Raw genomic sequence first — 13,252 nt, 5'->3', positions numbered from 1 at the left:
CTTTGACCACTAGTAGAATCATGATTTCTAGGTTCCCAAGGAGGTCCCTAGTGCCACTGACACACGCCCGTGCAAAACAAGTTCTCTATGAGTTTAACCGCCCTTGCGCGTATTTACACCAGGTCAGCTATTGTGTGGAACAGCTCCCATGCCCACGTGGTTTTGTTATGTGCCCCACAAGCTTTGGTTACTATCACTTCACATCTTCTTGGCTTTATGAGATAAGCTCTCTCTGATGCTCGAAGCTGGTGGTTTGGCCATTTGACTGAGGCTGTGACCCTGTAATTGTCAAGAGTCACACTCCTAATGGAGTAGTTGACCCAGACGACGTGGGCCAGGCCAGAATGAGTGAAGAGAACCTGACTGGAAGACATGTAGAATGTGCATGACTGTCTCTCTTTGGTGGTTCGGTACTAATCCCCACAGTTTCCTGGTCGCATTCCCAGATCACGTGGGGTTGTTCAGCCATACAGTAGCCTGCTTAGCGGTCAGAGCTCCTAAATCCCAAGAGGATTCGTGTTGTACCCCTTCCCCCAATGGGTATCGAAAATGAAAATATTAAATGATAAAATAAGTTTAAGGAAATTTTCAACAAAGTTTTGAATTTTGCCTTCAGTCTTAATTTTAAAGGCTTTTAATTAATATTTGTTTTTGGTATATTTTGAAATATTAAAGGTCAGATTTTATGAAAAAAATTGAGATGCTGTGATTTCCTGGTGATCTAAGCACATGTCTGTCTGCAAGCCTAAGCCAGCCCCACCTCACCCTACTCAGAAGTCTGCACACCCCGAAGTGCTTCCTTGGGGATGCAGACATACCTTTTGGTCGTCTCTCTCTTTGTGTACATCCGCCATGTTGCCAGAGGTGTGTCCTCAGCTCCCTATTGGAAGGCTGAGGTCAGGGAAGTACTGGTGTATTCACGGGGCACCAAAGTGACGAGGGTCTAGGTTTTGTCAATACCGGTTTTTATTTCTCTTCCACAAGGTGAAAGCAAGGCCTGCATCGTATATCTAACTCATTTCTTCAATACGAGTTATATAAGGGAACAAAAAGGTATTACCCATCATTATGAAGAGAGCCTCAGAACCAACGACTTTGAACCACCTTCCTTTAGGGATGGAATGGGGTCATCATCATTTAAGTAAAACTTGGAGGTGGACTTAGGTGGTCTTACAAGTCACTTCAGCTCAGGGTCATCCTAGATTGTGTGGATGTCAGAAAAAAAATGTCCAAATGAGAAAAATAATATCAGAACAAACAAAAGAAACTGATCATTAGAGCCACTAGCTGAAAGGTTAGTATGAAAAGATGATAGTTGTTTTGGGGGGCCGTGGGTGCAGCAACTGCAGAGACATCCACAGGCAGCTGGGGGTGTGGGCAGAGTTAGAGTTCCTCCATGCAGGGATAGCTAGGCCATTTCTTTCTGTGGGTGTGTGCGTTTAATTGTCAACATTCCTGGGAGGTAGGCATTATCACCTCCATTAAATAGATGCAGAAACTGACGCAGAGAGATGGTACGTTACTTGCCCAAGTCACACAGTTAATAAATGGGGAGTTAAACCTAGCATCTGCCTGCAGCATCGCCCAGTGGCTTTGTCACGGTCTGTGTGGGAAGGAGAGAAGTGGGCACTGGTAAGACCACCATCCTGACCATGTTGCCTTGGTGACGATAAGACTAGAGTAGGAGGTAGTTTATATGCTGAATAGCGCTGTCTTTTATTGTCTTTGGTGCCAGCAGAGGAAGCATCTACCTCACGCCTGCTTCTATTATCCAGAGCTGGTCTCAGGTCACTTCCCCACTTGGCTGGACCTGAGGGTACAGCCACCCCTTCTATTCCTCAGCTTCCTTGTGTTTCCAACCTTCCCAGGTATATGAGGTATGATCAAACAATATGGTGAATGTTTTAAAAAAAATCAATTACAGTAAAAGACAATTGCCATTAATCTTCCTCAAAATACTCCCCCTCACTTCAAACACACTTATCCCGTCATTATTGCCACCTTCTGAAGCAGTTCTGGAAGTCCTCTTTCGTGAGTACCTTTAGTTGCGCTGTCATGGCTGCCTCCATGTCCTGAATCATTTTGACTTTGGGGAAGAGCCAGAAGTCGCATGGTACTAGATCCAAGTGAATAAGGCGGATGAAGACACACTGTAATGTTTTTGACAGAAATTGCTGTACCAGAAGGGATGTGTGACGGAGCCTTTCCATTGTGATCACAAAATACAGTGAATGCTGCTGCCAAGTGCCATCCAATGGAAAGGTGGGATCTTCAGTATGGGAAGTGGTGCGTCAAACCTTAGTGACGGTGTGTGACAAGTTTCAGCTTGTTTGGTGCAGTCAGTTGGGTGTGAGCTACAGTTGAGAGAAGGTGTGTTTTAAAGTGTGCCATAAATCATCCTCCATCATGACAACACATCACTTCTGGTACAGCAATTTCTGTCAAATAAAAACATAACGGTGTGTCCTCACCCACCTTATTCACTGGATCAGGCACCGTGCGACTTCTGGCTCTTCCCCAAAGGCAAAATGATTCAGGACATAGAGGCAGCCATGACAGCACAACTAAAGACACTCATGAAAGAGGACTTCCAGAACTGCTTCAGAAGGTGGCAACAATGATGAGATAAGTGTGTTCGAAGCGAGGGGGGAGTATTTTGAGGAGGATTCATGGTAATGTGTCTTTTACTGTATTACATTTTTTAAAATATAAACACTCTCCATATTGTTTGATCATACCGTGTACTCCTTAACTGAGAGTCACTGCCACGTGGCAACGACACTGGTGAAGAAGACCAAAACAATTTCAATTCTTTTTTTTTTTTTTTAATTTAACAATTTCAATTCAACATCCATCCTGCTCTCCTTCCATGTTTAAAAAGCTTTCATTATTGACTGGAATATATTCATTTAAAGCAGAAATGTGGATGCTTCCCCATTTGGAAAATTAATTTTCCTCGTATCATTTCAGTTGTTGGTTTCATGATACTGGGTTTTTATCAGGACTTAATAAAAAATTTTTTGGAAATTTCCCCCAATTGAACATAATTTGAAAATATATTTCCACCAAGTTTCTTGTAAAATAGTTCACATACTCCTGGTTGTTGGAAATGGCGCTAGCCAGGTGACTCCCCTCCATCTGTATAAACACTGTGAGGTCAGAACCGTCTGGACCCAGTGACTGTGGGAGAGCTGGATTGGGCTTTGGAGATGGCGGGCAGTCTACCTGGAAGGAAGGCATGACTCGGGTCTCTAGAGGACCCACTGGCAGAAGGACAGTAGCTCAAGAACTCAGTCAGAAATGGGACCGTGAATTAAAATATGGAATGGTCCTATAAAGGCCCAAGTTCATGCGAAGTCTAATTAACACAGCTTCCTGCCTCACAACCAGCATAATAGTGGTCAAGAGCATGAGCTTGGGTGTCAGACATTTATCTACTCATATTTGATGTTTACATTTACTTTGTCTAGCTAAACCTCAGTTTCCCCATCTATAAAATGGGGATAACAGTACCTTCCATAGTGTGTTTTGGGACAGTTAATGAAATAATGTATGGAAAACATTCAGTATACTGATCCTGCTGCACTGGTTACTATTCAGAAAATCCGGTGTTTGTAGGTATTTCAATCTTATAGATGATAAAACCACAAAGGCCTCAGAGAATACCTAATTTAACTTCCTTCCATCTTTGTTTTTTCTCATGACAGAAAAAGTTATCTTGTTGTCCATCTGTATTTACCTCTGAGTCTTGGTTTCCTTGCATTGGACATAAAAGCCCTTTAGAATTTTGTTTTCTCTTATTAGCTACTCAGAACCAACTATTAAACATAAACTTAGACTCCTTAGTTTTCTCTCAACTTAAGTTTTTATCATCCTAAAATTAGACTTTGGAGAGAGACTGAAGGTTATTTATTAAAGGACATAATGAAAATGTTGAGTATGATTTATGACTTTTTCGGAGTTTGGTTTATTTTAATGGACATCATGTACTGTACAGGCATATTGGAAAAAGGACTGTTCCATAAAATTTTTAAATAAGCTAATTTTAAATAGGTGTCTACCAAACCATTAGACAATGATGATTTTTTAATCGAGGAAAATTTTAGTAAGAGATGGTCCCAGAGACACTTAAATTCAGTCTAGAACACTTTCTCTCCTGTTTTGTTTTGGGCCTTGGGCCAACCTAGCCCAGGAATCCAAAAAGGAGATTAATCCTTGTTTGTCAGGACTAAGCGCTTAGTGGCTGCCTCACGCTTCTACTAGGTAGTTGCTGCCCTTATCCAGGAAAGAAATTCCAAACCTAAAGAAAGGTTTAAAGAGCGCTCGTTTCGGCAGCACATATACTAAAAGGAAGGTTTAAAGAGTTTATTCTGTGCCAACGGTTTGGGGGCTAGTCCTGGAAGCAAAATCTCAACGGATTGAGAAAATGCTCCGGAGAATGGCAGTTCTGCGTGGTTTTTTTTTGTGTGGTTTTTTTAATGCATTAGAATCAAAGGAGGGGATGGAAGGAAGGTTACATGAAACACGTTAGTGGTAGGTTAAGGGGGCTGGAAAAAGTAAAACGTGAAAATCTCTAGGATTGGATAAAAAGTAAAATAGAGAGACACATACTTCTTTTCCATGGGTGGGTACAGAATACTTAACATTTCACGTACCTGGTTTATAGAGGTATGCATGTAAAAAGTAACAATGAGAAATGTTGGGATTGTCTCCCTGTACCGGGGTCTGGAGAAGAGATCATTTTGATGTTTTCTGTATGTTACTGTAGAGGCACGAAAACATGGACAGGGCTTGTTTAAGGTAGAGATTCATATATCATGGGCGTCAGAATGGGACTTCCCACCATAACTCGCTCAGTTAAGATTTTTTTTTTTTTTAAGATCAAACATCCTGTGTGCTTACTCTTAGTTACTGAGCTGGTCAGACTTGCCAAGTACCCCCTTTTTGTTCACACCTTCTTGGGGATTTTTGCTAAATTCCTCTAAATAACCTAACATAGAACCTGAGGTCTGACGTTCCCTGACCAGCACCCCATCTCACTCGCTTCACCTGGGATTGCATCCCCGCCCCTTTCCTCCGGGCACCATTGTCTCTGGGCATTCTCGGCCTACACACCCAAAGTACTGGTCTTGAGACAATTCACCGTCTAGCCCCACTTTTCGTCATGCTACTCTCTTGGCCAGTCCCTGCAGTTTTTGTTTTCTTCATCTGATGAACCTCACCCACTTGCGATCCTTCTCTGTGGATGGGAGCTGAGGAAAAGAATGGAGCTGGAGTGGAGCTTCCCCTTCCTCACGACTGAGGGAGATGCCGTGGAAATAATGGAAAAGCCTGGCTTGTGAGGGCATCAGTTTTCTAGATGGGAATTAGAAGGTGTTCGATTTGTAAAGGATCTTGGAGCCCACCTACTCAATTTCTTCCGAAGGGAGATGATGCTGAAATGGTAGTAAGGCCAAGGCCAGATTTCAGGTTGGCTGACTTATCTCACATGTGTGTGCACGTGTGTGTGTGTGTGTGTGTGTGTGTGTGCACAAAGATAACGGCTCTTAGCGTTTTGGTAAGGCTTTCTTTTCTTCCAGTACTTTCTCTATACTTGATTTTAGAGTTGTGATTTATATTTATACATGTGTATGTATGTATACGTATGTATGTATGTATACGATTTTGTGTCCTTTATCTCAGTATCTTAATGAAAATTTGTCCATTTTACTACAAACCTATTATAGTGCTACTTTATCTATTCTGTTGTGTTTCCTAGAATTCACTTTATAGTTTCCTCATGTCAAAAATATAACCTGTTTCTAATTTTGGGTGCTTATAAATAATACTTGTTGAATATCTGTGTGCAAGGAGAATTTTCTGAAAGCTAAATTTGTCTTTAAGAGAGATTGTCAGAAGTTGGTTTTCTAGATCATGTTGTATGTCTTTCTATGATGTCAGATCGCTTTCTAAGAAGCTGTGGTGCTTGTTCTTGCATGAGAATGATTTCCGTTGTACTTCATCTCTGTCAGAATGGACCTTTCCCATTTTCAGTTTGGAATGTAAAAAATAGTAGTATTTTTAATTTGCATTTCTTTTATCTCTTTTCTCTTTTGTGAAGTGTTGTGGTGTTGGGCTTAAAAGAACCTAAATAAGGGGTTGTTTAGATTTCAGTGATGATACTGAATTGGTCATGGGTGTTATTTAAGTAATTCCACTTGGATTGATTTCTTTGGAAGAACGTTTTTGCTTCTTCTAAAACCCTGATCTAGTTTAGTGCTTGTAATGTAAATGTAGAAAACCAACCAACCAACCAACCAACCAACCAACCAACCAACCCTTTAAAAAAGTAAGCTAGCAGAAGAGTTCTTTTCCTCCCATTTCAGGTTTAGTCTCTCTCGCTGAGTGTGACTGAAGTGTGTGCTTATTTAATAGTTTCAGAATGCTGACAAAGGCAGAGTATGTAAGTCTTAACTAACATTCTCCTGTTTGTTGCCTAATGTAATGCTTTACATCGAAGGTCTATGTGTATATTTAGAGAAGGATGCAGTTTGAATTGTCTCGTGGGGAGATTGCGAGTTTTCTTTTATTTGCTTATGTTTCCACTGACAGAGGCTAGAGAGCATATGATGCCATCTGCTTTACCGTACAGACTCCCTTCAAGAGTCCCGCAGACCAAAAGCTCCACTGGGGTGTGCACATCCGTACAATGTGAGAAATGCTGTGTGGGAAATACAGTGCTACTGGAAGCATTCCGCTGGCTTGTATTTTCACTTATTCTGAGGTCCACTTGTTCATCTCCATGCTTTGAAAAGATTATTACATGGTTAAGAAAGTACAGTATATGTGAATGTCTGTGAATGCATCATTTCCTATTTGGAAATGTCACTAGCAGGAAAGTATAGGTTAGAATTAAAACAGGGTGAGGAAAGTATAGGTTAGAATTAAAACGGGGAGGAAAGTTTTGACACACTTGAAGGTACATTAAAGAAAATGTCAGGATCTAGACATGTAATGAGAAGGAAAACAGTCAATTTATATCTCATTGGCTTTCCCCAAAACGTATTCTATCTTAGCTGCTCCCCCTTCTCCTCTTTATTTTGTTGCATGATAGAAAAAGTCCCCCGTTGTTTGGGCACTCCCTGTGTTCTAGCCGTGGTATTAAGTGTTTCAAATGCTTACTCTTCTTGATCGTCATGCAACCTGATTTTGAAGGTATTGTTCTGATTGCACAGACGAGGAAATGGAGGGATATGAAAGTTTAGTAACGTCCATGGCTATGAGGTGGCCGAGCCTGGATTCCTAGCCAGAGCTCCAGACTTCCGTCAGCCATTCCTTATCTTCCATCAGCTTTGCTTTATCTCCCCTCACAAACCACTATGCTTGGATTCAAGGTGGCCTCAGGGTGCCTTCACACTTGAGAATTTCTCCTGTCTGTTGCTGACGGCTGGCTGCATTATCACTTTTCTGCTCACTTGCCAGGGCGTGCCAACCCGATTTCTCATCAAGTTTGCAAGCAGTGTACTCTCTCCATCAGAGATGTGCAGGTATCCTCACCCCCACCCCTGTCACATGCGCTCTATCATCTGACACCCCCCCCCAACCACAAGGGAGGCTGGGAATGGTCCATCCAGTTCTGTGACCAGGAAGGGGAAGATCTCATTCTCATTATAGAAACAAATAATAAAACACAAAGAAGATCAAAGAAACCACCCTAATTCTCCCACCAAAAAGTAGCCACTATTAATAGAGAGCTCTGACTATACAAAAAGGTGTACATGTGGTTACATCAGTGCACACGTGATTATCTTCCAAGTCCTAATCCTGCTTCTTTGTTAACATGTCTCACTTGATCTATTCTAATATTCCTCAGAGGCCTGCACTAGCCTTGTTAACATGGTTATTCAACGTCCCTTATGGGTATAATCCCTACGTGTCTCCGATCCTTGTATGAACAACTTATTTTTACATCAAAGTGGTGCACAGAGAGACTCCTTCCACTGAATAATTAGCCTCCTTCAATATGAATGACGATTACCTATTGTTTCAAACAGCTATGAACCAATTTAAGGTAGGTTGATAGGCAGCAGTGAGCCCTGGGCTGGCAAAGACCTTGTCAATTAATTAGTTAGATTTAAAATCTACTACACTCAGTAACCTGGGAAATAAAGGTAATTTGGAGTAAATTATTCTCCTTGGACCTATTATGATTCCTCGTGATGCTTGCTTTTTGTCTATGTTTACAGTGCAGGTTCTGTGTTCAGGTGATATATATTAACCTCATGGATCAGATTCTACCTTTTGAAAAACTCAGATAATGTGTCCAAATTGGGTTCTCTGGCATTTTCCTGTTTTCTGTGATTTGAGGAAGTGTGTGCAGAATCAAACCAACCAAGGCTTGCCTGTAATCCCCTAAAGACTAGTCTGTGACTCTTCCATAAACATCACCAATGTTGTGTTAGACCCTGGTTCACGCAGTACTGGCAAGGGTGTTCGTAGAGGGCACAGTGGTCCTTGATCTTTTTTGCAAGGAAGAAAATCTTACCTTTTCTTTATAATGCCCTACTAACTGGAAACTGAGGAAGGCAGCATTTAATCCCCTGCATTTCCAATGTCTGTTGACCTCCATTTCTTGGCGTTAAATCAGCATAGCAAAGGATTTGTCAAATATTTTACAAACACTAGATCCCAGATGCCTACTGAAGAATCAAATTTCTTCTGGCCAGATTGCCTGGAAGCTTTTAGTGTCTAATCCAGGGACAATGAAAAAGTCCATGAATATTCATCATCATAGTGTAACTGTTGCCACAGGGTAAACTGGGGTACATCCTTCTATTTCTGTGGCTTCCTCACGGGTATTGAGGGTGAGCTGCCAGCATAATGCCTATTCCTTAGAGACAGACTGGAGGTGTTGAAACTGGGTGTGTTGTAAAGAGTTTTACAACTCGGAGATTTCTGTGGGAAATGCATCTGGGAAAGGTCAGCGATGTGATGCTTCAGCCCCTGAGGAACCCTGGCTTTGAGCCAGAGATCAGGGCTTCTGGCGAGAATGGACGTCTCACCTGAGATGAGCAAACGCCAGAGAAATCAGGCCAAAAGTTGCTTTCCATTTCCCTCCTGTCAGAAATGTATAGAAATCAGGCAAGAATACTGTGTACCTTCCAGATAGTCCAAGCAAGTGTACGCGTTTTAGAAGAACACACCTTGTGACTGTCGGTAGGCCTGAGACTATACTCAAGGCCAACCTAGGTGGCACAGAAGCAAGTCCCACTTCCCCACAATGCACACCGTTTGTGATTCTGGACTTCACCGAAGGCTGCTCTGCTGCGGAGAGACCTGAGCCCAAGAGAACCGCCCACCTCACACCCCAGGAGCAAAGCAGCCCACACAGCTGCAGGGAAAGAGCTCCGAGTTAAGACTGAGTATTAAGACCAGTTATCGATGTGACAACCTTCAGCAAATCACCCAACCTATGGGTCATCTCAGTTTCTTAGTCTGAAAAATGGGATGATAATAATACTCATCTCATGGGATTCCTTTGAGGCTTACTATGTGGTAAATATGTGAAACTATTATCCAGATTTTGGGGATATTATTAATAAAGATCGTAACAAAGTTGCGATCTCTCAACTATCACTGTTAGAAAGTTTGAGCTCTTCTGGGTGCTTTTGTGATGATATGTTGCTTCCCGGAGAAACAAGTATGTTGTGTGCATCGTCCTCTCAGCCTGATTTCTTTTTCTGTCAGAGTATTCGGACCTCCTGCCTTCATGCTTTTCCTCGAAGCCTTTATTTGCCAAACTGTAGTCATTTTGTTGTTCCATTTTGGGCTGGAGCCAGACTTCAGGATGTGTCTGGCTGCTATGTGTGCTTTGAGTTTCTTTCTGATTTTAGAACCTGTGCGTGTGCGTGCGCGCATGGGTCAGGGTGTGGTGGTGGCGGCTCTCTCACCTTCATAGTTGGTTATGTGTGTTTACTGGGATCTCACAGTTCATCCCTTGTCTACCTTCATTAAGTCATTCCACAAACATTGTTTTTAAAACATTAAGCCCCAAACTGTTCCAAGTGTTGAGGAGACACTGATGACCTTCCAGATAATCGTGACAGTCCAGTGGGGGAAGGTGAACGATTGAACACGTAGCAGATGGTTCTAAGTGGCACACTTGGGAGGCAGAGCCCTCCCAGAGTCACCTCCTGGGCTTGCCCAGGGCTGGTTGGAGGTCGGGAAGTCTCACCAGAAGAAGTGACGGTGGAGCTGAAATCTGGAGGATGAGATAGAGGGAGGTGAGGGGCACTGGTGGGGACAGCACTAGCAGCAGGAGGGCGACTCAGAAACATGGGCTCTCCAGTGAGCACCCCCTCCCCCCCCAGGAGCTGGCTAAGCGGGGAGCACAGGGACTCAGCCAGCTGGGCCACTTCTTGGTAACGGAAGCTGTGGAACCCTGGCCAAGTTGCTTCACCTCTCAGGGTCTCAATTCCTCCCGTGTAACAATAGTACTTCCCTCCCAGGGTGTTAAGACAATTAAAAGCACTATTTTCAAAGGGCTGAAACTGTGGCTGATACTAAGTAAACACTATATAAATGTTTGCTAAATAGGGATAAATCAACCGATGTACGTGTTTAATCTCAAGAGTGTAGTCTTTCTTTTAAGAGTTTTTCTTTGACTATAAAAGCATGCAGAATTTTTCCTAACATTTAGCATTGTTTTGTGTTTTAGACGCGTTCCTGAGTCTCGGATCATTTTTCCCTCTGGAAATATTCTACGGTGGGTCTTTATTGTTTTGAATAAAAGCAACCACTCATCATGGACCTCATCGGGTTGCTGAAGTCTCAGTTCCTGTGCCATCTCGTCTTCTGTTACGTATTTATCGCCTCGGGGCTCATAATAAACACCATTCAGCTGTTCACGCTCATTCTCTGGCCAATTAACAAGCAGCTCTTCAGGAAGGTCAACTGCCGCCTGTCTTACTGCATCTCCAGCCGTAAGGAATTTGCTTATTATTCTCTCTACATCTTCACTGAGGGGGGGTGTGGGAATTGGGGCTTTTCTATGGGCCCCCTGGGCTTGCAGTGTGTACTAAGCTACATATATATTTTGTTTGTTTGTTTCTGTTTGTTGGATTTGGGTTTGAAGTGTCCCTTTTGTCCTCACTCTTAAAAAATTGTTTTTAGAATGAGTAATGCCAATAGCACAAAATTCAACAGGCATAGAGCATATCCTATGTAAAGTAAATATGCATTCAGTCTGTTTCTTCAGTTTTCCTCCTCAGAAGCAATCTGTTAATGCTTTCTTAGTTATCCTTATAATAGCTTATATATGGAAATAGCTTATATAGGAAAATATGTGTATTGTGGCTCTTACGTGTGTACATGGATGCAGGTGAGTCTGTGATATATAGAGATACAGAACGCATACACATATTTCGAAAACTAAATGGCTATGTAATATATTGTTCTCTTTCTTTTCTTAAATGTTTTTTATTTTGAGATGATTGTAGACTCATATGCAGTTGTGAGAAATAATACAGAGATACCATATACCCTTCAGCCAGTTTCCCCCAGTGGTGACCTCTTGCATAACACAGTATAATATCCCAACAAGAAAATTAACATTGACACAATCCACCAACCTTATTCAGATTTCCCCAGTTTTGTATACACTTGTGCGTGTGTGTATGAGAGAGAGAGAGAGAGAGAGAGATTATACTAGGCTATTTTAAGCATGACTAATTCAACTGGCCTGGGTTTCAAAACATAAAATGGAAGTCGACGAATGAGAATAATGAGATATCTAGGGATGAGTTTTATTGGTGACTGATCTTAAATCTATGACTATTCTCAACAGTAGAAAATGCAGTCGTCATTAGCAATTATATATATGGGTGTGTATATACCTATTTTAAAATATGAGCTCTTTCAAATTAAGCAATTAAAAAAATCTGTCCTCCTTTAGATTATGCCAAGAGTCCAGAATTATTGCTATCTTTCTGAAACCCTTTAAATGAAGCAATCAAATTTGAATTTGAATCAAAACTAGACAAGCTGTATACCGTTGTCCAAATGGATTACTACTAATACAATCTGTTATTTTTTTAAACCTCAAAATACTAACTTGTGAGAAAAAAAAAGATAGAAACATCCGTATTCTTGATTTCTTTCACCAACTCAGACCTTGCAAATACTGGGGGTGCCAAAAAAATGTACACATTTCAAGAGACGTTATCTATGTATTACTTTTCGAAGTTGAATTGAATTACGGTAAGAATGTGTAGTATGATGTTTGCTCAAAAGATGGCGTTAATCAAATGAATGCTAGTGTCATTCATTGTATTACAATTTTAATACAGTGTTTTCCTTTCTAAAAATGTGTATACATTTTTTTGGCGCCCTCTGTATGTCTGCTACTCTTTCTGACATGGTTTGAGTGCTAGACCTACTTTGTCTTGTATTAGAGTGCTTTATATAAATACATCTTGAGAATATTAATGAGATTATAAAGCCAAGGTATAATTGCAAAAACGTATCTTTAGTGCATGTGCCTGCCTATGACCTGTTGGGCTCAGCCACCCATTCAACACAACAGTCTGTAATGCAAGTTTCCTTGCCCCACGTTTACTCTAATATGGCCTCTGGTACTTAGGCGCCTACCGTGGTGTTGAATAGACAATTTGTCAGAGCAGGGCAGAGGCGTCCAGACGGTCTGCACCGGAATCGCAGCTGAAGGGAGAAGGCAGAAGAGTTTGCATAAGCAAGGGAAGGAGATGTTTGTCTCTTACCTCATAATTTTAAAATGTCTTCTTATACTCTAGCAATAGGTGTCTATTTAAACAAAATGTAAATGTCACAAAGCTGTGCTCGTTGTACTTTTCATTCAAACCTGCGTTTGTGTGATGTGCACACAGCTCTGAAGAATCCAAAATCTGTCAGTTTGCAGTTAGAAATGATCTATAGTTGCACAGTCACAACCCCTATCCACGTTTGAAACAGATGGTTAAAAATCTGGTTTCTCATTTGGAGTCAGGACGTAAGGGATAGGATTCAGGATGGCCATGCCTAAGATACCTTATTTTGCTTTGGGGAGGTAGTGAAGGGGGGGTACCAAGGTGATGGCGGGACCAAATCAGTGTTCTCCTAGGCCACCTGCTTCTGGTGGAAATGAAGATGGGTAATAAATTCAGAGAGCAAGGTGGACTTTTATCCATCACAAATTAATTAAATTATTTAGAATATTCCCAAATGAACCTCAAGAACAAACCATCCAAGACCACCGGCA

General features: G+C 41.6%; 1 protein-coding gene across 6 annotated transcripts in view; it reads left to right on the top strand.

Annotated features, from left to right (window-relative positions):
* AGPAT4 (1-acylglycerol-3-phosphate O-acyltransferase 4) overlaps window positions 1-13,252 on the top strand; it is a 104,862-nt gene that overhangs the window by 24,565 nt on the left and 67,045 nt on the right. For all 6 annotated transcript variants that reach the window (XM_019749823.2, XM_019749817.2, XM_019749808.2 and 3 more), the window contains one exon: window positions 10,697-10,961. In XM_019749823.2, the coding sequence (XP_019605382.1) occupies window positions 10,784-10,961 (178 nt within the window). In that variant the 5' untranslated portion in view covers window positions 10,697-10,783. The remainder of the gene's footprint in view (window positions 1-10,696; window positions 10,962-13,252) is intronic.

This window comes from Rhinolophus sinicus, linkage group LG05, assembly GCF_036562045.2.
Source record: "Rhinolophus sinicus isolate RSC01 linkage group LG05, ASM3656204v1, whole genome shotgun sequence".
Lineage (NCBI taxonomy): Eukaryota > Metazoa > Chordata > Mammalia > Chiroptera > Rhinolophidae > Rhinolophus > Rhinolophus sinicus.
The sequence above is the reverse complement of the archived record's forward strand: the minus strand, read 5'-3'. Positions and strand labels throughout refer to the sequence as shown.